At 41.4% G+C, this 26219-nt stretch overlaps 1 protein-coding gene across 3 annotated transcripts in view; it reads right to left on the bottom strand.

The window, feature by feature from the left end:
• PARD3B (par-3 family cell polarity regulator beta) overlaps window positions 1–26219 on the bottom strand; it is a 982300-nt gene that overhangs the window by 88536 nt on the left and 867545 nt on the right. For 2 of the 3 annotated variants that reach the window (XM_084778917.1, XM_084778919.1), the window contains one exon: window positions 15946–16081. The exons of the other annotated variant lie outside the window; for it this stretch is intronic. In XM_084778917.1, coding sequence (XP_084635043.1) covers window positions 15946–16081 — 136 coding nt within the window. The remainder of the gene's footprint in view (window positions 1–15945; window positions 16082–26219) is intronic. 3 annotated transcript variants of the gene reach the window in all.

Raw genomic sequence — 26219 nt, 5'->3', positions numbered from 1 at the left:
GAAGAGATGATACTCTTAGAATTTTGGTAAAGGAAAATTAAAACAAAACAAAACAAACCTACCAGCCTAAGAATGGTTGTCATGCTTTGGCAAAACATGCTCTTGAAACTTTAAGATTGTTAAAAGTTGAGTTGTGGATTTAATGAGGGAAAATGATTGTAAAAGATAATTCTGTTCTGTCATTAATTATCAATGATGACTAAACTTATGACCAAGCAGAAGTTAAAACATGTGTCCAGGGACAAAAACGATATATTCTATGTTTTGGAACAACATGCATTTATCAAGTTCTGTTTAAATAAAGAAGCCCTCTGACTACCCAAAAATTTTTGTTAAAGGAAAAAAAAAATCTCCTTTCAAAGATTTTTGTTTCTGGGAAGAGTCAAAAATGATGTCAGAGAGTTACCCACAGGAAACATCAGGACAGATGTGGTTTTTGGATGAGCTATTTTCAATCTCTATACAGAGATAATTACTACATCACAGAAACTGTTAGAACGCACAGGAGCAGATGAAGGACCAGTTAGACTGTTTTACAACAGTCGAGGAGCACGTCTGTGTAAAAGCACTAATGTTAGAAGGGAACAAGCAACCTAGACACCGATTTCACAGACAAATGAGATGCAAAGTCCTAATAGAAATGCCAACAACCCATGCTCTGTTCTGAAAGATTAACACACACAGGTGTGAAAGGGCAGGAACTCTGTTCATATGAGTTCTCCCAATAAAAGAGAGAACACCACATGCTCATCTTGAGAAATGTGTGGATACCATTTGAAGACGTCACAGGTGTGGCTGATTTGTGCATCATCTGTTATACAAGTTAAGGCTCCTTTCCTTTTGAAGTACCAGAAAGGTAAGAGTCTGGTGACTGAGTTGAAGAAATATTTAGACGGTATTTGCAAAGAAAGGCCGAATATCCTTCCACACGAAGAATATGTAGAAGTTAGGATCCAATGGAATAGGAAAACATAAAATTTATACACAGAAAAAATATCCAAAGAACTTGTAAATGCTCAGTTATGCTAGGGATGGTAGTATATACCTTTAAACCCAGCACCTGGGGAGGGGGAGACAGAGAGATCTTTGAGTTCCAAGCCAGCCTGGTCTATACAAAAAAACACTAGGCTAGACTGCTGTAATTAATAGACGAAAAAAAACCAAAAAAAGTCTAGGAAACAATGAAAACATCAGAGATGCTATAAAAAGTGTAAAAATACAGTCCATAAATAGTTATTGACTATAGTAATAAATCCATAGTCATGGGAATTCCTAGGGCCAATTTGAGGAATCTGTAGCAAGGTTTTAAAAATAAATAATATATTGACTTATGATAAAATAAATACATAAATATTGATTTATAAAGCTTATTACATTACATATAATAAATTATGAAAACAATTTAAATGTCGAATAATGGTAAAATATTGAAATGATAACTGTGTATCTTTTCTAGAAAACACTGTGCATTTAATATTAAATTAAATTGTCTACAATGTAACAGAAAGTGAGAAAAGATTCTAATTTAATTATTACATGTGATATTCTTGTGTATGTGTGCCTCAGCAGGAAAAAAAAAAAAGAGGGTAGCACAAACTCTTCATTTCTTGCATAGTCAGGCAAAGGATGCTTTTTATTTTTACTTTATGACTCTCATCATTACCTAAACCTTTTTTCTGTTTCCAGTTCTCACCTATGTATGGATGTGTGATGTGCATGTCCATACATGTTTTGCATGTGTGTGAGTGCACATATGTGGGTGCATGTGGACATGGAGGAAGGTTGATGAGAGAATCATCATCCATTGCTCTCTTGTCTTTTTTTTTTTTTAAGCCTGGAAGGCTTTCTCAGTCAAACCCTGTGCTCCTCAACATGACTGGTCTTTGGAGCTGGTTTGCTCTGTGTCTCACTCATCTCTGTGTTCTGGGGTTGGGTTTCCAGATGTCACCAGGTGTTTTCCTTGGGTTTCTGAGCTCTAGTCCTCATGCTTGTGCAGGTACGTTAACTGCCAAGCTATGGCCCCAGTCCTAACTACCTAACTTTTAAGAGTTAGCAGGGACTATTGTGATGATGAACTAAAAGAAAAAAAAAAGAGAAAAATTAGTAATTTTCTGAAAAAGAAAAAGGCTGAAAGTGTGCCAGGTGTAGTGTACTGACATTGTCTCTCATTGCTTCTGTCTACGCTTTGTCCTCTTTCACACTGTTGACTTCAGAGCTACGTGAAACCATTGGCTGTGGAACTGAACTTATTTAAAACATGTGTATGCATCTGTCTTTTTATATCTATCTGTTGTCTTGATATATAGACACGCCCCAGACAGTTTCCGCCATACCCTGTCTGTTTCCAATAGGATTTATTTAGTCTTAATTCATAAAAATTCTCTGAATCCCTAGTTTGAAACAAATACCACGTGAGTCCTTTTAAATGAAATGATTAACAACCACACAGGTAACTTAGAGTCTAGACTACAGGTTTCATTCAGCTTTCTAAAATCATAAAAGATGTAATTTACGTCATGGCAAGCTCTCTCTCTCTCTCTCTCTCTCTCTCTCTCTCTCTCTCTCTCTCTCTCTCTGTGTGTGTGTTTGCACATGTATTTGGTCAGAAACAACCCCACCCTTGAATCTCAACATTTTATTTTAGTTTATTCAAATAGTTTAGAAATGACAATAGTGTCCAACTAATTGATCCCATGATCATTTAAGAAGCCATGAGACTCAGTTTGAAAACTGAGCCTCTGGGGATGATTTAGGTCTTAACTGGGCTTGCTGCGGTACACGAATGTTTAAACCTCTAGAGTGAGAGGTTGGACTTCAAGAAAAGTCTCATTATTGGACATATGCTAAAAGCTACTTTATATTTGTTCATAAATTGCGGAGGGCAATTGCTAGATGCAGAAGTCTGCTTTGAGGCAGACTGCCCTCAGTGCAGACATAACGAAAGGCCAAGCACACAAGGGAAAGCTTCATAGAGATAAAAGCAAATCTGTCTTATTAATTCCTGGTTAGTCTCTCTTTCCTATGCATCCACTTACCAATTATTTCCTGTGCAACTATCCCTAAATATCTCATTACATGAAGTGATGTTTCCTGTCTGCCCTTCTCACTGACTTGGATTCCTTATTCACTTCTGAGTCTTTGGAGTCTAGTAAATTTCTGGTGCAAAACTGCCATCGAATGGAAGCCCAATGAATGAATGAATGAATGAATGAATGAATGAATGTGTAGCTAAGCAACCACGTGCTTTGAAATTTTGTTTTCTAGTCCTAGGCCCAAAATGACAAACAAAAGTAAAATCAAGTTACTATTTTCCTTAAATGATGTTAGGATATTCATAGGTTTTTCTTCTTATTTTGGAAAGAAAATCTGTAAGAAAAACTTTTGGAAATTCTAAGTGGGAAAGGATTCAGATATTTGGTATGAGTCAAGGTGAAATACTGAATGCTTGAAACAAGTATTCAGGTTTTTTTTTTTTTTCCTGTTTGTCAGCTCTCCACACCTTTTTCACTGTGAACTTAGGATGGCATTTTTAAACTTTACATACCTATATCTACTTCTAGAAAAGAGAAAGTTTTCCTCTTTCTGAATCTGGAGAATGTCAAACGTCATTTAAACCCACACCTACACCACAAACAAGATCCTAGACGCAATAGTGTCTTCCCCTCGTCACTAATTTACAAACCGTTTAAAAAAATTTTTTTTCCCTGATATCACTCACGTTAATTGTGAGACTGTGATATCCTGGCCTGGAATGTGAGTCTCTGATTCCTCACGACCACACAGAGATATAGAACAGTGATGCCTATGGGCTGCCTGAGCATTTAAACATGGAAAGTACTGTGAAGGGAAAATTTCAGAGAACAGGAAGCAGGGTCTACGCTGAAGAGATGAAGGAGAATGAACTACCTGATAGATCTAAGAGACTAAATAAAATCTGCTATTTAGAAACAATCTGGGACGCTGGCAATTAGTGATGATGGGAGAGCAAAACTGAAAAACGGAGATGTCGCCACATGGTTTGGGGGTATCCATTATTACAGGGTGAGCCAGAAGGTTCATTAGAGAAAAGACATCAGATCATGAAGGGGGATAACTTTCTCATACAACATTTCCTGCTGTTTCTCTGAGGGGGAAAGTCTAAAGTATTAATATGTTTATGTGCACATGCATCACATGAGCATGTGCGCGCGTGCACACACACACGTGTTTGCGCGTGTGTGTTTATGTGCATGTGTGTGTGTGTATGAGAGAGAGAGAGAGAGAGAGAGAGAGAGAGAGAGAGAGAGAGAGAGAGAGAGAGAGAGAGAGAATGAAAATCTTCCATTGCTTTTCGAAAGCCTGGATGCTGCCATTATTGGGTCTGATGTACATTTTCACTGGGCGAATAACTGACAAAGAATTGAAGAATTGCAGGCAGCACGTTTTGCACATGTGCTGCCTGGTTTTGCGGCCTCAGTAATGGAGCCAAGCTTGGGGAAAAGCTGAGTGAGAGATGACACTGCTCAGCTAAATCATCTGAAGAGAGATTCATGGACTTTACCTAAGTCTAGTCTTGAAAGTAGGAAAGGAAATAACTCCTCGGTGGCCTGTGACAACCACATCATAGCCCGTCATCCTTTAAGATTGTTTCCTAAAACAAATGGGAAGTCTGACCTGTTAGCCTCGCTAGAAATCAATGGTAGCAGATTTTATACATTTTCATAAACACAATTAGCATCGTGATTTCAAGGCTCACAATGAAACAGTGATGGATGAGAGACCTGAGAGAGCTTGCAAAGTCACAGACTCTGGTATGACTCATAGTTTCATTCAAAAGCCACCATCGTGCCTGTGGAGATTGGCAATGCCAATGCTGTGGTAGTGATGACCGCCATTTTAGGGTTTTCCCTGGTTCAGTATCTTTCCCATGAATCCAAAAGGCAAGGTTTCTATAAATTTTCTTTTTCCCACCGCAACATCAGAATAGTTTCTATTAAATAGGAACCAAATGTTGCAATATTTCAGAATGGTTATGACGCCAACATTTTCTTAGGAGCAAGAACAAGATGGCCACTATTGTGACCCAACTGGCTTATAGTTAGGAAGATGCCATGGCCCTCACGTTCTGAACTGTTCTCAACTTGAAGGGCTACAAATACTAGTTAGATGGATTTCCATATCTTTAACTCTAAACATCATCTTCTCCTTTTGATTTAGAGCCCAAAGTTTATTTTAGGCCTTTTTAGCTCTGTTAAAACAAAACACATCCAACTGATTTTAAACAGCTTTGGGAACTGTTTAGGCAATCTGGAATTCATAGGGGTTTCTGCTATGGTCCCTCCTATATTACATAAAATGGTCATTTCTCCCATTGCAGGGGAAGAAAAGAATGTTATTATTGAGAAGTTGGAATTTGGGGTTTTAAGCATGATCCAACACAAACGGCTGTGGTTTGGGGAACTTAACTTCTTCTAAACTCGACATCCTGAACTGGAATTAATTGCTCATTAGAGGCAGAAAGGGTTCTTTTTTTTTTTTTTTTTTTTTTTTTCACTTGAATGTAAGTGTAGCATAGATGGTTTGGGTTTTTTTTTTTTTTTGACATATTATGGAAAAATAATGTGGTTCTGAACTTTCATTTTTCTGCTTTTTTGTTATTTAGGTTTGGGATACAGCCAGAGATGGCTAACTTATTTGATTACAACATAAAAAGAATGATTTCATTTAAACTTTTAAAGGGAATTGAGAAAACAATACCAAACTTGGATTTTGGTTCAGTCTTGTTAGGCTCAAAAGTAAATTAAGAGTGATGAAGAGTCATAAAGCAGAGGAGGAGAAACAGCTTTGAGAGTGTTTAAATATGAATGCTTAAAGAAGGGAAAACACAAAATCTCTCCTCTCTCTGTCTCTCTCTCTCTCTCTCTCTCAAGATCTGCCAGGAACTGCCCATCTCCCATTTCTTCTCTTTGCTGTGGGAGTTGGCCAACATTTGAAATCAGCGTTGTTAATGAGTGTGATCATGGGCCAGAGTCTTACTTTTATCATTGTGCACTAGGACCACATAGTATCTATGTTACAGCATCTTTGTTTGGAATATGTTATAGGAGACTGGGTTGAGTAGGCACTGAATAAATGATGTCATTGTTATCAATAACCTGGCATTGCGTAATCTATTAAACAAATAATTTGTGTGTACTTCTCTGTATTTCACTCTCACTCTTAGTTTAGCCTGCAGTTGACATTTCTTTGCTTTGGGGTTTTTGCAAGAGTTGAAGGGGGATGCTACTTAAAGTCAACTTTCTGCTGGCCTTTGATTTTTGCATAAGCTCATTAAAAAGATTAGGGATGCCCCAGGGTCAAAGATGAAAGGACTGGGCCTTAGAAAGAAAAGTATATGTGTGGGAGAGAGGAAAATAGATATTGACCTTTGGAGCAAATGGAATTTGCCAAAATAGTGCTTACTAACCCTGACAGGCTGACAGTCACCACCTGAAGTCACCCTGTGCCTCTCAGCAGTAGCACAGTGAGTGGGGCTGTAAGGCCTCCTACGATGCAGTGTGCCCTGTACGATGGCCCAGAACTCCAGAATGAACAGAGGTCAAAGGAGAGCAGTTAATGATTACAGAGACATGGTTGTCTAGCCAGTTGAATGAATGTCTTCCAAACACCTTGGCATGCCGACTATTGAAGACATTTATCGAAGTGCTTTCCATGCCATCATATACTTGTTCCCATACTTATATGAGATGGGGCCATCAGCAGCTTATTAAAGGAGGCAGAGAAGTAGAAAATGACCCACATGCCCCCAGTTGGTAATTGCTGTATGTAACCTTGATGCAAACTCGGGCAATCACTTATGATCCTGATGTAATGAAATACGATGAAATGCTCTGCTTGCCCGCTACATTTCTAACAAACAGTGCTCAAACCCTTTCTGCGTTAGACGGACAGGATGAATGGACAGAGCAAATCAGGGTGTCTGTCTTCCAAGGCAGATGATCGGTCCAGCAGGGCCGATGAATCATGGCCTGTGTTACTGTAACTGGTGCCATGTCTCCCAGAAGGCAGATGTAGAAACAAAGCGTTTCCTTCAGAGGATGTGAGGACGAGTTTACTAAAGAAATGGGTTCCATTCTCAGAATCAGATTGCTGATCACAGGAAGTCAGTCAGACAAGGCCATGTGACAAAACTTGGGCCCTACAAAGAGAAGCCTTGGAGAAAACACGGGCTGGTGGAGGGGTCACATAGTGACAGGGAACAGACCCAGGAGTCCATTGTGGGGAAGAGTTTGCACCTGTCGGTTTTCTCATCCCACATCCTATACTTCCTCTACAAACTTGATGGGGACTTCTGGGGGCAAACACTGACAAAATGGTAAATTCTGGGGAGTGCGGGGGGTGGAGGTAAATTTGAGCACTGGGCTTTAGGGGGAAGGGGGGCTTCAGTGGGAAGTCATGATGTAAGAAGCCAGGGGCAATTAAAGCTCAGGGAGTTCTGGGAGACACTGTTACGTGTCTAGGAAAGGAAGAAGAAAATGTCCTTCTCCTCCTCTGTCTCTGGGGCTCTCTGTTGCTGCTCCAGCCAATGGCACTATGAGGAGTACCACGTGCCTGGGTTTTAGTGGAATATCTGGATGCTGGCTTGGGAACCCCACAACCCTTTCTCCGCCCTATGGGAAAAAAAAATCCATGTCTAGTTCTAAGTTGCCAACACCTAAATGTCTCTTCAACACAGTTTATTTCTGTGTTGGGGAATCGCCTGTGAACATGTTGGCTCCTTTCAAGATGACTGATTGTACGGTGTAAAAGCTGGAGGTGCACGCACATGTTACATGGCCCAGCTTTTCCTCCATGTAGCGTGTACGGCAGTGCGTTCCTGTGAAAGCAGCATAGAAACATAAAGGCTAAAGCTGCTACTGCGAACCGCGAAAATCCTCAGTTGCTTTTATTTCCTTTCTTCGGCAGTCACCTTTTATTGAAATCTAGGTGAATAAATTCCAGCCAATAAACCGGCATTTCATGCCTTACCAATGATTAGTTCAACCAAGCTTCAGGTTTTGCTAAAGCCACCTAACTCACAGAGGCAGTAGGTTTTCCTCTCTTATATGTTTTTTTTTCCTGCTTTGACATAATTTACATTTTTCAGTTCAGCTATTCTGGCTCTGAGGGAGATAGTGATCTGTAGGTAGAGTCAACCATTGGGGAGGCTACTGTGCATGGAGCTTCATAGAGCTAATCTATCAAGTAAGGGATGACTACTATACGGAAGGAACTTGAATCTTGACTGGCCCATGAAGACCCACGTGTTAGAGTCTTGGTCCCCAGGGCGATGCTATGGGGGAGGCGTAGAGCCTTTAAGGGGGGGCCTGCTGGGAGGTACTTTGGTCACTGTGGTTGTGCCTCAGGAATGTACTGTGTAGCTCAGGCCCAGATGTGTCTCTTTGGTTTCCTGGCCATCTGTTAAGCAGTTTTTGCTGTGCTGCTCATCTTCTGCCATGATTTGGTAGCTCACCACAGGCTTAAAATGATGGGCCAAAGTGATTATGACTAGAAGTGTAATTCAGTACCATGAGCCCAGGGGACACTTTAATTTTTGAAAGTTAGTTATCTTAGGCATTTTGTAATGGTGACAGGAAGCTGATGCAGGTGCCAACTCCAGCTATCTGTGCATCCATATTGTTAATGGCTTTAGGTTTTTAATTCATTCTGTGGCTTCAAGGTTTTAATAAAAGAATGAATGCGTCTCAAGAATGAGTATGTCATTGTCTTAGTTAGGGCTTCTATTGCCGTGACCAAAGGTGTGTGGGAAGGAAAGGATTTAGTTCATCTTATACTTCCACGTAACAGTTCTTTGCTGAGGGAAGTCAGGGCCGAGCCTCAAAGCAAGACCCTGGGGGCAGGAACTGAAGCCGAAGCCATAGAGGGGCCCTGTTTACTTGCTTGCTCTTAATGGCTGTTCAGACTGCTTTCTTATAGTACCTAGGACCAAGAGCCGGGGGAAGGGGACACTTCACATAGTGAACAGGGCTCTCAGCATCAATCATTCATCAAGAAGAAGGGACATTTTCTTAGCTAAAGTTCTTCCTTTCAAAATAACTCGGGCTCATGTCAAGGTGACATAAAAGTATCCAGTGCAGTTATAAAGGCAATATGACCAACTCTGTCTAAAGAAAGCAAGCTTACTTAGTTACTTCAAAGAATCTGGTTGCTTCTATAACTCTTATATTTAAGGTTAACCAAAAATGTCACTTTCTTCAGGCAATTGTAAAGCCAGAAGTCTGCTAATTTCAGATGAATAGCCCAGAAAATTCACTTGAGATCTTGGATAGTTTAAAGACACTAGCCTTGGCTGTCCTGGACTCACTTTGTAGACCAGGCTGGCCTTGGACTCACAGTGATCCGCCTGCCTCTGCCTTCCGAGTGCTGGGATTAAAGGCGTGCGCCACCACGCCCGGCTGAATCTTTATTTTTTTATGTAGCAAAGTAGAACAACAAATTGGAAATTGTGGATGGCCCCAATTCTTTCTAATTATAAACAGAAAAAAAAATACGAACATGAGATCTTTTAAAAATGTAAAATGATAAAGTTGATATGATTAGAATTTAAAGTTGTTTTAGATAACTCCTGATTGTACCTGACTTCCATTCTCATCTGCTAATCGTACCCCAATGTCTCTTGGGGGTCCTTTTCACCCAAACTTACCTATAGACTTTTTGGTTCTGCCTTATAACCTTGTTCTTGCTTAGTTCTGGTTACTCTGTCTTTGAGGAGTGGCTTAGACTAAGCCAATCAAGCCACGAGCACCTCACTGAATATCATTTTTAGGACATTCTGGGCTCTGCTGGGTGTGAGAATTTCCACAGAGTCAGTGATGGCCGTATTGCCACTGCCTAGCCTTGAGAACAGTGCCTACAGAGAGAACTGGGAAACTGAAGGAGGGGACACTCCTGGTGGCCACTTTGCAAGAGCTGGATGCAGCCACTCCAGAGAACAGCAGTGCCTGTGGGCAGCTCTTCCCAGGGACCACCTTTATTGGAACCAGCAGTTTCCTGTTTTGCTTAAGCAATTGAAATCAGGTTTCCATTCTTTGCAACATAAGAGTCAGGCAACTAATCATAACTATCACTATCTTTATTTATTTATTTTTTTATTTATTTTTGCTTGGCTTTTGCTTTTAATAAAATTAGCCTCTTTGGCTACCAGGCACAATTTGCCTATGGAAACTCACTCAACAAGGATATTTGTATTTATCTATTTACTGGCAAAGATTTGCCGAACCACACTGGTCTCAAACTTGTTGGGCATTAAGGATGACCTTGAACTTCTGATCCTCCTGCCTCCGTCTCTCAGCTAGAATGACCGGCATGAGTCATCATATTGGGCAGTGCAGTTTGTTTTTATGAGTTGCCTTCAAGGAACATACAAAGAAAATACATTGAAAGTCTCATCTCTGGTACTGCACCATTGGCAGTAGGAATTCACACTGTCATCTCCTAATAGTTAGAAGACAATCTTCCAACTATTTTTGCATTTGCTTGTTGTCTTTGTCACTTTTCTATCACTGTGATGAAACGCTGTCACTAAATGCTTCTTGGGGAGGAGGAGAGGGTTTATCCATCTTACTTGTCCAGGGAATAGTTCGTCATGGAGGGAAGTTGGGGCAGAAGCTCAAGGTAGGAGGCAGGAACTAGTGCACAGTCCATGGAGGAGTAATGCTTACTGTCCTGGTCTCCATTCCTCCTTTCTTACTGCACCCAGGCTTACCAGCACAAGGCTGGGACCATGCTCAGTGAAGTAGTCCCTCCCACTAACTATCAATCAAGCAAATGCACCACAGCCTTGTCCACAGGCTAATCTTGTAGGGGGGTTTTCTCAGCTGAGCTTCCCTCCTAGCAAATGACTCTAGCTTCTGTCAAGGATGACATAAGACTAGGCAGCACTCTTGCCTATGGTGTATCTGCCTTCAATCTCTGTCTTAAGATGGTTAGCATGACCTCAGCATTGTGTCGTCCCTCCCTTCTGAGTGCAAATGTTTACCTTTCACTCTGCAGGTCAGCTGCTGAGCATCTTCCTTCAACTTGGTTCCTGAATCCCGACCCCAACAGAATGAGAAATCCTTTCCAAGTGTTTTCCTTTGTTAACCCAGCCACCCCTTTTGTTTGCAACCACACTGTGCCTGTGCCTGAGCCAATTCCCTTCCTAGAAGGACGTGATATCAAGGTGTGGGTTCTTTTTTGTTTGTTTGCTTTTTTGTTTGTTTTTAGGACAGTGGAAACTAGCATATCATGTTAGGGCTCAGATATGTCCACTATCAGGTTCCCCCCACCTCTCTCTCTCTCTCTCTCTCTCTCTCTCTCTCTCTCTCTCTCACACACACACACACACACACATGTTCTCCTTTATTCTCATCCTTTGATGAGTCTATAAACTCTTTTATAAGTAAACATTCTTCTAACTTAGCCAAGAACGTCAAAAATGGGGAGAGTAGTAATACCACATATTATGCAGCTCATGAAGAAGGCAACAATAGAGGCAGGTATGGGCAGCTGTAGAAAACTGAGAGCCATCCCATTTCCGAAATTACTTACAGGATATTCATGCTGCTATTAAGTAAGCAGATAATCTTTATCTGCTAATAAAAGAGGCAGCCTGTTGCCAGAGGATGGTGACAGCCTTAACAAGTTTTACGGAAAATAAAAATATCAGCAGATAGCAGGTACCATGTTTTCTCCTGGCAAATGTTAACACTTCACAGCTAGCATATCTTGCTTACTTAATTGAGCCTATAAAAACCCACCAGGCCATTTCACACGGAGCCATTGAAATTCTCTAGACCAATTCTTTATAGCTTTTCAGAGCCTGGATGGGAAAAAGAGCTACAAAGAAGGCTGATGGAAACGATTTTTCAGCTCTCGAGCCCATATTTACAAACCTTGTAATCTCTGTGTGTTCGTTCACTTGTTTTTAAAATAGATGAAGTGAGTAAATCAGGCAGGTTATTATGGGTACTATTATTTTGGTTTGGAGAAGAAAAATATACCACTGACATGAGAGAAGAAGAATAAAATATGTTGACTGAGGCAAGTCCCGAATTGCCTAAATAGCCTCCAGAGCACCTTGTAGGCAGCTGACTGCGCCCCACACATCCAGCTCTGAGACCATACAGAGGCTGGTTACAACATTTCCCATATATCCTATTGTCCTACGGAGTGTTGGCTTAGGGACATGCAATCCTTAGCTAGATTGTGCGTCCCTCTAAAGTGGATATAATGCCATGTTCTTGCTGCCAATGATTGGCCTCCACTGAGACCGAGAAAATGAATATTTATTGAAATTGAGGAAATATGTATTTATTAAAATTGAACAGGAGATAGGGACAATAGAAAAGAAATGCAGAGAAGAAATTGTGAGAGGTGTCTTAGGCTCAAGCCACTGAATGTGTGTTGTACCAAAGGGAAAATAAAAGTCAGTCCCATTGAGAAAAATATTTAAAAATATTCATTGAATAATCTTTTCCACAAATATTTTCATAATTTTGGGTTTAAAGACCTTTGTGAGAATAATTTCTTTCTCTCTGCCCTTTTTAAATCTAGTTTGAGAGTACAGCTGGACAGCTATATCAATAGAGTCTAGTAACCACTGGGGGAGAGGTAATGCATCTGGCTAGCTATTAGTAAAGTACGTGCCTTGCTGACATGAGAACCCAGGTTCTATTCTAAAGCCTTCATTAAAGATAATTAGTCAGGCACGGTGGAACGTGCTTATAATTACAGTGACGGGGAAGTGGAGACTATTGAAATCTTTAGGTCAGCCATCCCAGGCTAAGCCATCCAAGACCAGTGAGAGACCCTGTCACCCCAGAAAAACAAAGGTGGGCAGAGCCTGAAGAATGACACCTGTGCACTCACACAGACATGCATGCGTATCACTGAACACACATATATAGTTTCCTGTCCTAACTCTCTAAGTTCTAGAGATCAAAAGCTATTTACTGACACTGCATTAGGTATTTATTATCAATAGTCTGGGCATGCTCCAAAGTATACAGGAGAAAGCATGCAGGCTCTAAACAAATCTGTAGCATTTTGAATGAGGGACTTGAACATCTATCTGTAGAGTGGTTCTAAGAAGAGCAATGGAGAAAGTTAGTTGCAGGGTGATTGATCTTTCTACGTTTGTCTTGGTAGCTCAGAAATTTTCTGTAATAGCATGGTTTAGGGGACCATCAAGGCCTCTTGACCTGAGTGTGGCACAGTGCTGGGGCAGCTCTAAGTCTATAAAATGTTTCTGATGAGTGTGATGAGGATGACGTGGCCTTTTTAGACATTCATGGAAGAGGAAGGGACCAGGGCTCAAGTTCCATTATTGAGTTTGAAACTCAGAATCCTTGTTGATTACCTGGAGATTTAGAGATTGGTTAGGGGCGTCTCTGCTTCTCTGTCCCTTGATTTGACTTTAACAGGGACTCCCATGCTGTTGAGGACCAGCCTACTTTAGACACTGCAGTCTCATGGGAGAGGCAGAAATGAAGTGTTGACTTTCGAAATGTGCTCCCCTAGATCTCTCCAAACGAAGCAAGACAAAGGTGTGACTTCTCAGGCCTCGCCTAGACAAAAGGTGCCAGTGTTTTTCTTTGGCATAGGGAGAGAAGTGATGCTGAGATTCTCACCCCCAGTTTGGAGTATCTCAGGCGATCACAGAGAACACTTGTCTTTTATGACAGTGCAGTTCCCAGCATCCCTCTGGGATGCCTTAGACTCAGATTGTCTGGGAAACATGAAATCAGTCACATTTGGCAAGGCTCAACTCACCAGAGCATGGGAAACACAAATTAAAATAGATACTTCTTCAATCACTAAATTGTTTGGTTACAAGTTTGTTTGGTATAAAGGGAACCATTAGAAAAGGGAGCTGGGAAGGGCCCGGCCCCTCCCCCACCCCCAGTTCAGGGTTTGGGAGCTTTACCGGCAGATTCAGTGGAGGCTTAGCATCTTTCTTTTCCATTCAAAGTAAAGAAATCTTTAAATAAGGTAAAAGCAAAAACAAAAAGGCCAAAGGATAGTCATTCCAAAATGACTTTCTTATTGTGCTCATAGGAATTAATAAACACTTTTCAAAGCTTTGCACATGGTGTTCAGTTCTTGGGATAATGGTAATCACTTTAGCACCATTCTTTGGTTTGTTAAGGGAGGCTGAGCTTTGTGTATCGAGTGCCTCACAGCTCTTGTCTAAGGCAGTAAATCAATGAGGACCAAGCTTGAGACAAGGTTTATTATTAGTGTATCTGTTATTCCCTAGAAATCCTTCTTTTCTACTATTGAGAATCTAAAAGGCACATTGTCCCATCACTGTAAGTGTCATTCTGTTTAATTCTAACATCTGTATAAAACCTAAATAGTTACTGGTTAGGATCCATAGACTTGACATCCCTCTCTCCAAAAAGGCTGACACCACTGCGTTTGGATTACCAATATGTACACTGTACTTGTGTTAAGATGTGTCTACACATTTCTTTGGTTTTGGGTTTTGGGTTTTGTTTTTGTTTTCTTTTTCTTTTCTTTTCTTTTTTTTTTTTTTTTTGGACAGGTTTCTCTGTGTAGCCTTGGCTGTCCTAGACTCACTTTGTAGACCAGGCTAGGTTTGAACTCACAGAGATCCACCTGCCTCTGCCTTCCCAGTGCTGGGATTATAGGCGTGTGCCACCATGTCCAGCTTTGTTTTGCTTTTTTGACACTGGATCTCATGCACCTCGGGCTGCTTTCCATCTTACCATGTAGATGAGGCTGGTCTTGAACTCCTGATCCTCCAACTTTAGTCTCCTCAGTGCAGGGATTACAGGTGTGTGCCACCTTCCCTGGCTCCATTAGTGTTCTAAAACTGCCTTCTAGGAAGTGGAATCTCCTGGCCTGAACAGTCACCATTTTGCTGAACAATGGAGAGATGCTGAACTAATGTTTGGTCCGCATGACTTTCATGACCTCATGGGTGCGGATGTGAAAACTGAAGGGAATTAGGTGCATTCTCCACACCTTGATCTTGTGAGCAGAAATATGCGTGAAACCAGAGCAGGAAACTCTCCTTTAAAGCGCTTGTCTTTCTACGGAGATGGGGGAGTAGGAGGCACTGGTCATCCAAGATGATACATAGGAGAGGATACAGCCAGGATGTCACAGTGACCACACTCAGCTCTGCTCCAATAACAGGACCAAGAGCGAATGCTTGTAATATGGATTGTATATGCATTGAGTACCAGCTGCAAGTCAGGCCCTGTAGCTGGCAGGTTCTCATCATCCGGGGCATCTTTGTGGGTGCTCAAGGGCATTTTGTAGGTAGACTTACGAGACAGGGAAAAGAATGGTGCTACCCAGAGAAATGGGAGTGTCCCTTCAGAGATGACAGCATCCTTCGCTGTTCCTTGAACACTGAATGAATCAGCACAGTGAGTCCTCACACAAAAACTTCCCTTATCCCAAGGCATGCCATCCTATTATACTGGTAAGATTTGGGAATCATGAATTGCTCAGATCTTATATACAAACAAATGGTATCTTTGACAACAGCCCCTTAAAATTTACTTCAATAACCATTTTCTAAAGAAGAGACAACTTACATTGCAAAGTCTATTAATGCCGGGCCTACTATTTAAGGTCTAAGAGAAGGCACACAAACATTCCTTGTCTTCTCTAAAGAAGCTGACATCTGCTTGCCCCACACCAGTGAGGTAGCCAGCAGGAAGTAAGTGTGAGAGCAGATAGAATGAACAAGCACAGCTGTGTGGTTTACTTTATATAAACAACTTCTGTGGGAGAAGATGGCTGTGGCCTGGGCAATGTTCATATCTATAAAACTCAAGAAAGCCGAGTGTAACCCGATATGCACAGGACTTTCTTGACCCGGCTGTGTACTTCTGCTCTGAATTATTTTGGTAGAGAGGAATTCATGATTGGAATCAGGCATGGGCTCACCCAGTGGAGGTCATGGTCAGACGGCCGTGATCTTCCCTCTTCATTCTCATACAAAGGAAAGCCTTCTCTCCGAGCCTGGTAATACTCCTTCCGAAGCTTCTGGATGCGGTCAGCGGTTCCAGCCATTGGACGGCCACTGTAGCACATGAATAGACAGGGTCACACGGTGCATGACATCCTCTTTTACTTTCCCTATTTAAAGGGCCTGTCATCTAAATTTGAAAGATTTGACAATGTAATGTAAACTAGGAAAATGGTGAAATTAGTAATAAAAATGTGCAAAGAAAGGGCATTACACACACACACACACACACACACACACAGAGAGAGAGAGAGAGAGAGAGAGAGAGGGAGAACTCCGAGGGTCAAAGCATCTGACTAGGGATTAATAAATGCTTTGAGAATTAGAAGGTGAAATAATGTCGTGACCTTTTAGAGCAATTAAAAGCCTCACCACTTTTCTTCTTATGATCATATATAAAGTTTTGGTTAAATTTTAATGCGGGTATTTCATTCCCTCAAATGTCATTGCTTATTTGAGATCAAATCCCAGTCATTTGACCTGAAGGTTGTATGTGACAAATGACTGCCTGACGTGTGTCAGCATGCCTTTCAGTGAAACTCAAGAACATTTGGAGTATGTGTGTGTGTGTGTGTGTGTGTGTGTGTGTGTGTGTGTGTCGGGGGTGGGGTGGGGTGACAGCAGGCTGTAAGTCAATATGTGAGTAAAGATAGACCATAGGTAAGGAAAGAAGGTGAAAGATGTGGCAATAAATGAAAGCCTGGGGTAGGGGCAGGCAGATGACACCTCAATGTTCTAGTGTGCTCCTTGTCCAAGGGGCATGTCCCTCTGTGTTAGCCACCGAGTCTACCTAAGACTTACAGCTTCCCAGTGCCACCTCGGGCAGCTAGTGGTCCCTTGTTAGTTTGGGTTGACTGGTTATGACTATCTTAACAGAATCAGGATCCTGCTTATGCTTCACGATTCAGACCGGGAAGAAAAGACACAACAGATATACAGGTCTGAGTGCCTTTGAACTTCACTGGCTCATTTAAGGGTCGAGTGCCCAGCTGTGCCAGACCTCGCACTAAGATGGCTATTAAGATGAACAGCTGATATTCTTTGCCTGGAAGAGTCACATTCTTGGAGGAAGAGGATGACGGAAAGACCTACAGAAAACCAGGATCCAGGAAGAGTTGCCACAACAGGGGTCTGCCCAGGGGTTACGGAGCATGGGTGCTTAGATGTTGACAGGGTGAGATCAGGCCACGGAAACTGATGGTGGAAGGCTCCATAGAGGAGGTGACGCTCTAGTTCAATGTTTCTCAATCTGGGGGTCGCAACCCTTTAAGGGGTCACATAGCTGATATCTTTTATATCAGATATTTACATTGGGATTCACAACGGTAGCCAAATTACAGTTCTGAAGTAGTAATGGAGTCATTTTATGGCTGGGAGTCACCACAGCATGAGGAACTGGATTAAAGTGTTGCCGCATTAGAAGGTGGAGAGCCACTGATCCGGATGAAATTTATAGAATACATAGACACTCAATGGCTGGGCGGGTAAGAGGAGGCAAATTCCAGGTAGGGAAAGCAGAGCAAGCAAATCTTGCTTTTGGGATTCATTTCCCAGGTAGTGCGTTTGGGCAGGCAGAGGTCCCAGCTGCCTTTGTTCTGCCGCCTACGCATAACAGATGATACATGCTCCCTTCTCCGTGTCAGTTAGTAAGAGTAAATGCTGGTGACCTGAGGCTCGGATAAGAACCGCTCTCTGGTTTATGAGTTATGTGGGAGGGACTGTGGAAAGGGAAAACAAGTGTAGACTGGACGGGTAGGTACCGGCCCTCATGTGAAGAACCTTGCATGTCAGTAAGGTCCTCACATACGACAGTTGATCTTTACATGTAAAAAGACATCTGCTTTTTAATAAGTGAGCTATCTAAAGGAAAATGAAAGCACTTGAAAATTAAGCTGGAGAGTTACATAAAAAAGAAAGTAGTGGATAAACATGCTTCCACGACACGGCCTTCTGCTTGACGGCAAGGCAGTGGACGTATGGCCGCACGCTGGCTCAGTGGTCCCTTGCTAGCGAGTACGCACTGGCCACGGGGCTTCGTGGGTACATCTGAGACAGCAACTGATCAACAATGGAAGCTTTTGGTGTAGAAAGACAAACCCTGAGACCGAACAGATGGCTCAGCAGTTATGAGGACCCGAGTTTGATTCCCAGCACCGATGTCAGGAGGCTCACAGCCACCTTGAACTCCAACTCCAGGGACTCTGACACTTCTGGCCTCTGTGGACACCTGCACTAACGTTACGTACCCTATTCAGACACACACACACACGAACACCCTGAATTGAAAAGAAGAATAAATCTAAAAGAAAAATAAGACAAATGCTTGTGTGTGTGGTAGGGGAAGCACAGACATTTTTTTTTCAGGATATAATTTAAATGCCTGACAATAGTTCTACTCCTCCCCCGCTTTTTTTTTTTTTTTGGTTAAAAAGAAAGATGACCCCCCAAAGACAATAAGGGCCAGCTCTGCTTCCCTGCAGCTCTTGTTGGGGAAGCAGTGTGCTCAGCTCCTTGATAAAGCAGGAAGGCTGTGGTGGGGTCCCATGCACACGCTTCTGCTGGGTGCGGGGATGCGAGAGCAGCATTCAAACTCACCAGATGAGTTCAATCAGCAAACATCGCATACATAATCTATTAGTTTACCCCAAAGAAACTGAAGCATTGAATTCAAGTCGAATGAAGTCATCAGTAATAAAGGAAAACAGAAAAAGGAAAGTAAGGGACTGGTAAGGTGCTGTTTTTAAAGAGGACCAAACTCCACAATATCCTTCTATTTGTGGTGGGGAAAAAAATCAGATTCAGACTATAAACTGTTCTTCCATATGCCTATAAATACATAAATTTTAAAAATATGGGCTTGATCAGATTGCCATTCTCAAATAAGATAGTAGGGCAAGAATATAAAAGCAGCTGTTCAGGATTAAAAAAAAAATCCGTGATGGCTGACAGGAGCATGGCTATTTACCTGGAAAAGAAATCTGGGCCCTGTAAAAGCAGGAGGAAAGCCATGGCATGTCTCCATGCAAAACGTGCCGTGTCTTCTCCCAAGTGGGAATATTCTAAGACGGTATTTGGAATACAATGCAAGTCTTTTATCACAACCTGGGACTATCTTTCAATAGTTGGTCTTATTTTCTCATTCCTAAGCCTCTTCCTGCCCTTAGTAACAACAGTGTGGTTTCCCAAGTGTTTTACATGTCAGTGTTAGGACTTACATATTCTGATTCCTGCTTTCAGCTTTTCTCATAGATAACACACACATTTATCACTAAACTACTAAAATGTTACATATTATAGTGGTGCAGGCATAGCAACCAATTGATTATATTTTTGTGTTGCGGTTGTGCACACTTGTTAATGTGATGTTGGATTTACACACACTTTGTAACAATGGTGCCAGCCATTATAATAATAACTTACACCATAATATATTGACTTAAACGTTCACTTATACTATCTGTCAGAGTGCAGATCACTAATCAATGGAAGGACCCTAGGTAATCTCAGAAGCCTTTTTTAAGCCAGAACTTCAGAAAACTACTAACAAGATATAGGGGTGGACACTTGAATGGACTTTATTTATAATCCTAGTGTAATGGCTTTGAAAATACCTCAAAACCTGTAAAGAACATTGAAAGATAAGGTTTAATATTCTGCTCATGAAAATGAAGAAGACGGGGCTCATAGCTAAGAAGTGACAAGGAAGGTCAGTCTGACTGCAAACATTCCTGCTGACTGGAGCTTTCTGCTTACAATAGATCCCCCCCTTTTCTTCTGTCTCATTTATCTTAGAGACTTGGGCCTCTGGCGAACACCAAACATCATGGACTTTAAGGCTAGAGCCCAGGGCTTGGCTCCTGAAAGTCCCTAAGTGCCATCTGGCCTATCTTCTTGTTCTTACGGAATGTAGTAATATGAATTCTGGGGAAAATTCTACCTGACACGTTCAGAAGTGACATCAAGTTCTTATGTAACTCAAAGGATTAGACATTTTCCGTTTGTATCACTACTTTACATTGCTACTTGGAAGGTTAGGTTTTCTATGTTTGGATCCTCTGTCTGTTTGTTTGCTTGTTTCTGAGCCTGGACAAGGATGACAGCTATGCATGACCACACCCAGCTGAGTCCAGCCATTCTTACAAAAGCTCTCTTTATATGTAGGTGACCAGTAATATAGGTCCTCAGATGGTGAATTAACTGAAGCCATGTATCAAGGCATTTACGTTATTTAAATTTTTTTTGTCACTTACATAGCCTATGTCTTTAAAGGCAGATATATTTTAAATAGGCCTTCCTTATAGCACTGCTGAGCTGGACAGAGCTTAATGTTGTAACGGGTTTCATTTTCTTTGCAATTATCCCTGGTCATAAATAACCATCATATGTGAAAACCTTTACACCAAGGCAGCATGTGTGTGTATAGATATATACATATATATGTATACATATATATGCATATATATTATATATGTATATACATATATACATATATGCATATATGAATCTAAATGTACTCTTCCTTGCTCATAATTCCCTCAGTAGGAGTACTTTGTTGGAATAAGTATTGGTCTGAGGATGCTGCAGGCTTCTTTCCTTGCTGCTGGTATCTAGAGAGAGTGAACTAGCTTTATGGAGCATCATCTGTGCTCATGTCATCCAGTTCCAGTCAAATCTGTGAGGATGAAGTTGTTGTTGGCATTTCCCAGACTCCTACACCAAGCCTCAGAGAAGTAGAGAAACACAAGTGGTGAGTGGTGGGGCAGGATTTGTGTGCTTGTAAAAACTCTAGCTGTTTCTTCTATATCACGTTGCCTTGGGAGAAAGGCATTAAAATGCAGCAGGCATTTTGGAACAGCAGTTCACAGGCATTTCAATGCAGAGGGAATTTAGCACAGCACGTTTATAGGCATACCTTTTGATATTCTTTTATTTGCACAGATCTTTGCTATAAAAATAGAAATAGAAGTAGCTAAAGTAATAGGAATACAAGCAATGAAGTCTGTGTTCATTAAAGGAACGATGTTGGAGCAATTGCAGGCCGACATTTCTGGGCAATTAATATTATATCACTAACAGGCTTATGTGGGAAACTGGTGTAAAACTGAATGGGGTGTCGAAGAAAATCAACATATGACTAAGATCCCACATGAAAGACAAAGACCGTGGATGAGGACCAGGTTGGAGAGGCAGCCAGTGCTGCCTGCAGCAGGACGCAGTCTATCTATGTGGACTTTTAGTTTGCTAACTATACTTGAAATTCCACAAAGGATTCTGAAAAACAAAGCAAACCAACAAAACAAACAAACAAACAAACCAACAAACCACAAAAAAATAAACCATGCAGCTGAAGGCAGATTATTATTAATATGATTATTATCTTTTGTTGGTGACAAATTCCTGCACAATAAAAATTCTGAGAAATTCTTATGGATTGAGACTCATCAATTAAAAAACATTTAGATTTATATACCCTCTAAACATGACAGCATTTATACATGTCCTATATTGATTTAATATTCCATGATGAAAATCCATAATTCAAAAGACACTTAATAACAAATACTTAATTTTAAGAGGGTTTAATTCTATAGAATTTTCCCAATTACATTTTGTCTGAAGAATATTTGATATAAACATTGACTGAAAATTGTGATTATCTAACTCCACCCTTCCCAAAGAGTATCTATTCTTGCATTGGCATTAGATATTTTGATTTGGCATCCAGTGACACTTTGGGACCCCAACTGACTATCCATGGAGATAGCACTTTGGGATTCTTGTTTCTGATTTCTTCTCAAATTCGTCCTCATTATCTACACTGATTTAACCACCCTCACAGGAGTAAAGATATTCTAAAGAGATGCTTGTGCCCTTCCCTTTGGCTATCAAATTATTAAAACAACAGACCCTAAGAAATTGGAATTTTCCCAGGAGTGTTATTCTGGTAGAATGGTAAGAGAGAGAGAGAGAGAGAGAGAGAGAGAGAGAGAGAGAGAGAGAGAGAGAGAGAGAGAGAGAGGAGAGAGAGAGCGCCCTAGTGCCAGTCAGAGTGGGACCTTGTCTTGGGAACAGATTTCACATTTATCTGACAACTTGTCAGATCACCTTGCCGGAGAGACTGGATGCAAGGCTATGATGATGAGTGTGAGCACACCTACACCAGGAGTTCTTAGTGATGTGTGCTTCTTGCCTTCTGTGTACGTCTGAATCTCATGCTCAGGGACTATAAGACAGGCTTGGGGAGGACTGGACCTCTTTGTTCCGTTTCCCAACTGACTATAATGAATAAATCTTGTTTTTCCTCTGGCTTTTCAGAATTATTTGTCTCATTAATTGGCCTATTGAGGATGGTTGGCTGAGCCTACCTCATTAAAGATGCCAGGACCCAGGCTCTGATCCTAATAGCTTTGGTGAAATGATAATCTCCATTTTCACTGAGTTTTGCCAATAATTTTCCCCCAAAATAATAAGAGTTTTGCCTCGATCATATGGAAATTTGATTTCTACCAGACTGAAGTTAGCTTTGTAATTAAAACAAATACTCTGAAATCAAGACCCTGTTGCTAACTGTGACTACATTTTAAATTTCTTGATTAAGACCAATGGACTTAGTGAAAAGGCAAACAAAGGCCAGGTTTGGTGGGCTATGACTTTAATACTAGCATTCAGAGGCAGAGGCAGGAGGATCTCTGGTCTACAGAGTGAGTTTCAGGACAGCCAAGGTTACATAGAGAAATCCTGTCTGAAAACATGAGGTGAAGGGTGGGGCAAATGTGAATCCCATTTTTCTCCAAGGACTACTTCCTTCAGTTGTGCCAGGTGATGCACCTCATAGGAAGTCAGGAGTCAGGCATCAGGGTTTATGCTTCTTAAGATAGAAATTGGTGGTAGAACTTTGGGAAACTATCTTAGGCTCTATAGCAATATGTCCCTCTGAAAAGCGTGCATCTGTCTGCGTTTGTAATGCGGCTCTAGCCTACAGTTTATGCCAGGATGCAGGGGGGCGTACTTGACAATCTGCTTCAGAAGAATTGATATTCAAATGGGAGTCATAAGGAAGAGAAACGTTTACACAAGACACGATGCTGTATTAGCTCAGCTTGGATCCTGGTCCTTCCCCGAGCTGGGCTGGTGGTATCTGACCCAGATACAGAAATGTGGCAACATGCCTTGGCTCACTGGGCTCCTGACTTTGCCGTGGCAACGTGAGCCAGCCCTTTCACCTTCCTCAACAGGCTTCCTGCTCCTAGCACTTGCTTCCTTTGAGATCCTTGTCTTGGTACTTCCAACCAAACTAGATGGATTGGATCCCTGATGGCTACAGCTTGAAATTTTGCCTTGGAAATTGGAACCCCGGACTGGACCTTGACCTCAGTGAATCAAGCCAGAGGGGTGGAGCACAAAGAAATGGAAGGCCCCTTTCCTCTATACTTTTTAAAAATTGTTATTTAATTAATTTATTCAGATTACATCTCAATCATTATCCCATCCCTTGTATCCTCCCATTCTTCCCTCCCTCCCGCTTTCACCCTATTCCCCTCCCCTGTGTCTGTGACCGAGGGGGACCTCCTCCCCCACTATATATGGTCATAGGCTATCAGGTCTCATCTTGGTAGCTTGTCACTTTTGATTGGGTAATGTCAAGTGCTTCCGCTTACACCGTGAGCACAGCTGCCATTTACCTTGAATGTAAATGTATTGATTCACAAAGGACAACTTTTTTCCTGTTGTGACTGAGATTTGTCACCAGATCCATGTCAGGGCTTCAGATAAAAGGTGTGATTCTACCTTGCTCCTCATCACCTGAGACAACGCAGGGATGCTCTCTGACTAAGGTCAGAACATCCTGATTTCTCTATCTCGGGAAGAAACTGAAACTCCTCAGAGTGGCGCTGGCAGTGTGGTTTACGACTCAACAACAACACGAGTCATTCCCACAGCTTCCAACTCACCTTTACAAGCCCATGACAGGTGATCACATTATTCTCAGACTACACAGTGACCTGTTGGCTGTATTCAGATTTCTAAGGCCATTTTGTTTGTCATAAAATATCTACTGAATTACTCATAGCTGAATCCTATTAAAGCATATTTCCTCCAATACACATAGTAAAGTATTTGCAATCTTAAGTAATTTACATATATACTAGACCTTTCAAAGTCCTACATATAAATACATATGATCTATATTGTTTCAATGCCTTTTGCCAATTTTATAAACAGTATGAAGTACATGGGGGAGCATAGAAAGCTCTCCAAGTGATTTATATGGTAATGTTTACTTTTAAAAAAGAACTATTTTAAAAATATAGTTGAAAAATTTACACAGAATGGTAGCAAAACCACCCTTTCATTTCTTCTCTACGTCTTTTCCTAAGAAGCATACACAGATGCAAAGAAAAACAGATGTGGATCAACGTGCAGCTGTGTCTTCTGTTTAAGACGATAAAGGAACCGTGCCCCACATTGCAGTCCACGAAGACACTGCTACTCTTACACGCCTTACATCAGAATTGCATCTCATTGATATATTTAATTTATCAGAGCATAGACAAAAACAGAGGCTTGGGCCATTTTAAGAGCGATAGGTTTCCATTAAACCTCCCATCTGCTGACACATCCCTGGACACGAGCTAAGCTAGTTTCCTTGAGCTGGTGTCCATTCCTAACAACCCTTTATTGTTTGTGTTCTATGCTGTCATGTACAGGGTTCCAGTGTTCAGAATGGTATTATGTACCCAACATGGTCGTGTAGATGCAAGCCAATGGCTGCGGCTGCTGCTCTGGCAGGGGAGAAGCCATGTGTGGCAAAGCTAAAGGAGACAAAGTCCAGTGGGATTAGTGAGAGGGCAGAGGTAGGAACCAACATAGCACTCTCCTGTAGTGTCTTTCGGGCTAGGTTTGAATACACACAGATCTTATACCATGCAATGACTTTGAACACTAACTTTAAGACTTATCTCCCCTTGAAACCCGAAAAGTTTGGTTGAAGGAGTTTATGATCCAAAATAAAATGAACAAAATATAAATAAAAAGGTACATGGATGAAACCTGCCAAGTGCATGTCCTGCAAGCTCACATTCATTTACTTGAACTGAGCAAAGGACAAGGCAAGGAAAAAGGCAGTTTTGCCGTGTGTGATTCTTGAGCAAATTAATAGTAATATGCACACACACACACCCCTCCTGAAGAGCGTCTCACCAACAGCTACAGGAACTGAAAGGTAAAATTATTACCTTCTAGGCTTAAATCAAACACAGCTTGCGTCGTAAGAATACATATCTGATATTTAGATGTGGATTAAGTTTTCAGGGTCACTCTGGGAAAACAAGCCTTTGTGGGCTGCAGGCCACGAAACCCTGGGAATTTCCCAGGCCTCCATGAAATCCTCTCTTCCTCAGAAGAAGAAACAGAGAGGGCCTCTCCTCCCAGGGGACCATGGGGTGCCATCACCCCACTGATTCTCAACAGCTGGACATCCAGACCTTCCCCTTTGAATAACAAGGAAGTAAGCCCTAACAGATGCCGCAACCTCGAGGAAAGGTAAAGGAATTCCAAGGCTTCAGAGCACGGATGGTAGCTTTGTAATCGAGAGGACGTTCTGCAGAACGCACGCACGCCAGACAGTTAAAATGTAATTTCTTACACAGCGAACCCTGTCTCCCACATTTTCTTTCAATACAAGAGTTTAGGAAAATAATAAAAGCGGCAAGGCAAAACATACTAAAAAAAAGTTTCTCAGTGGAAAGAACCTAAAAATTATGATTTAGACCTACTCCAGATGTCAGGAATCAAAGTATTTTATACATACATACATACATACATACATACACATGTAACTTAGTCCTGACCTTAGTGTCTGTTAAGAGCACATATAACACACTATGTAGCCACACAGAAGTGATGCTTGGGCCACAGCTATGTGACCACGGGGAAGATCTTAATGAATATATATAGTGTTGAATCTCACAATCCAATAAACAGGCAATTCCACTTGCAGTATAATGATATGATTACTGTTAAAGCAAGTAGGTCAGCCAGCCTAAGAACTTACTAATAACTTGTTCTGAGAAGATCTACATTGATTTAGTTTCTTGTACATCTTAATGCACGAACACTGCCATCTTCTGCAGTGCTAAGTATGCTCAGAACAGCCATACAATCAAAAGAGACTCTTCACTCCAGAGAGTTA

The sequence above is a fragment of the Acomys minous genome, assembly GCF_964271855.1.
Source record: "Acomys minous genome assembly, chromosome: 4".
In the NCBI taxonomy this organism is placed as follows: domain Eukaryota; kingdom Metazoa; phylum Chordata; class Mammalia; order Rodentia; family Muridae; genus Acomys; species Acomys minous.
This window is presented reverse-complemented; position numbering and strand designations above follow the sequence as displayed.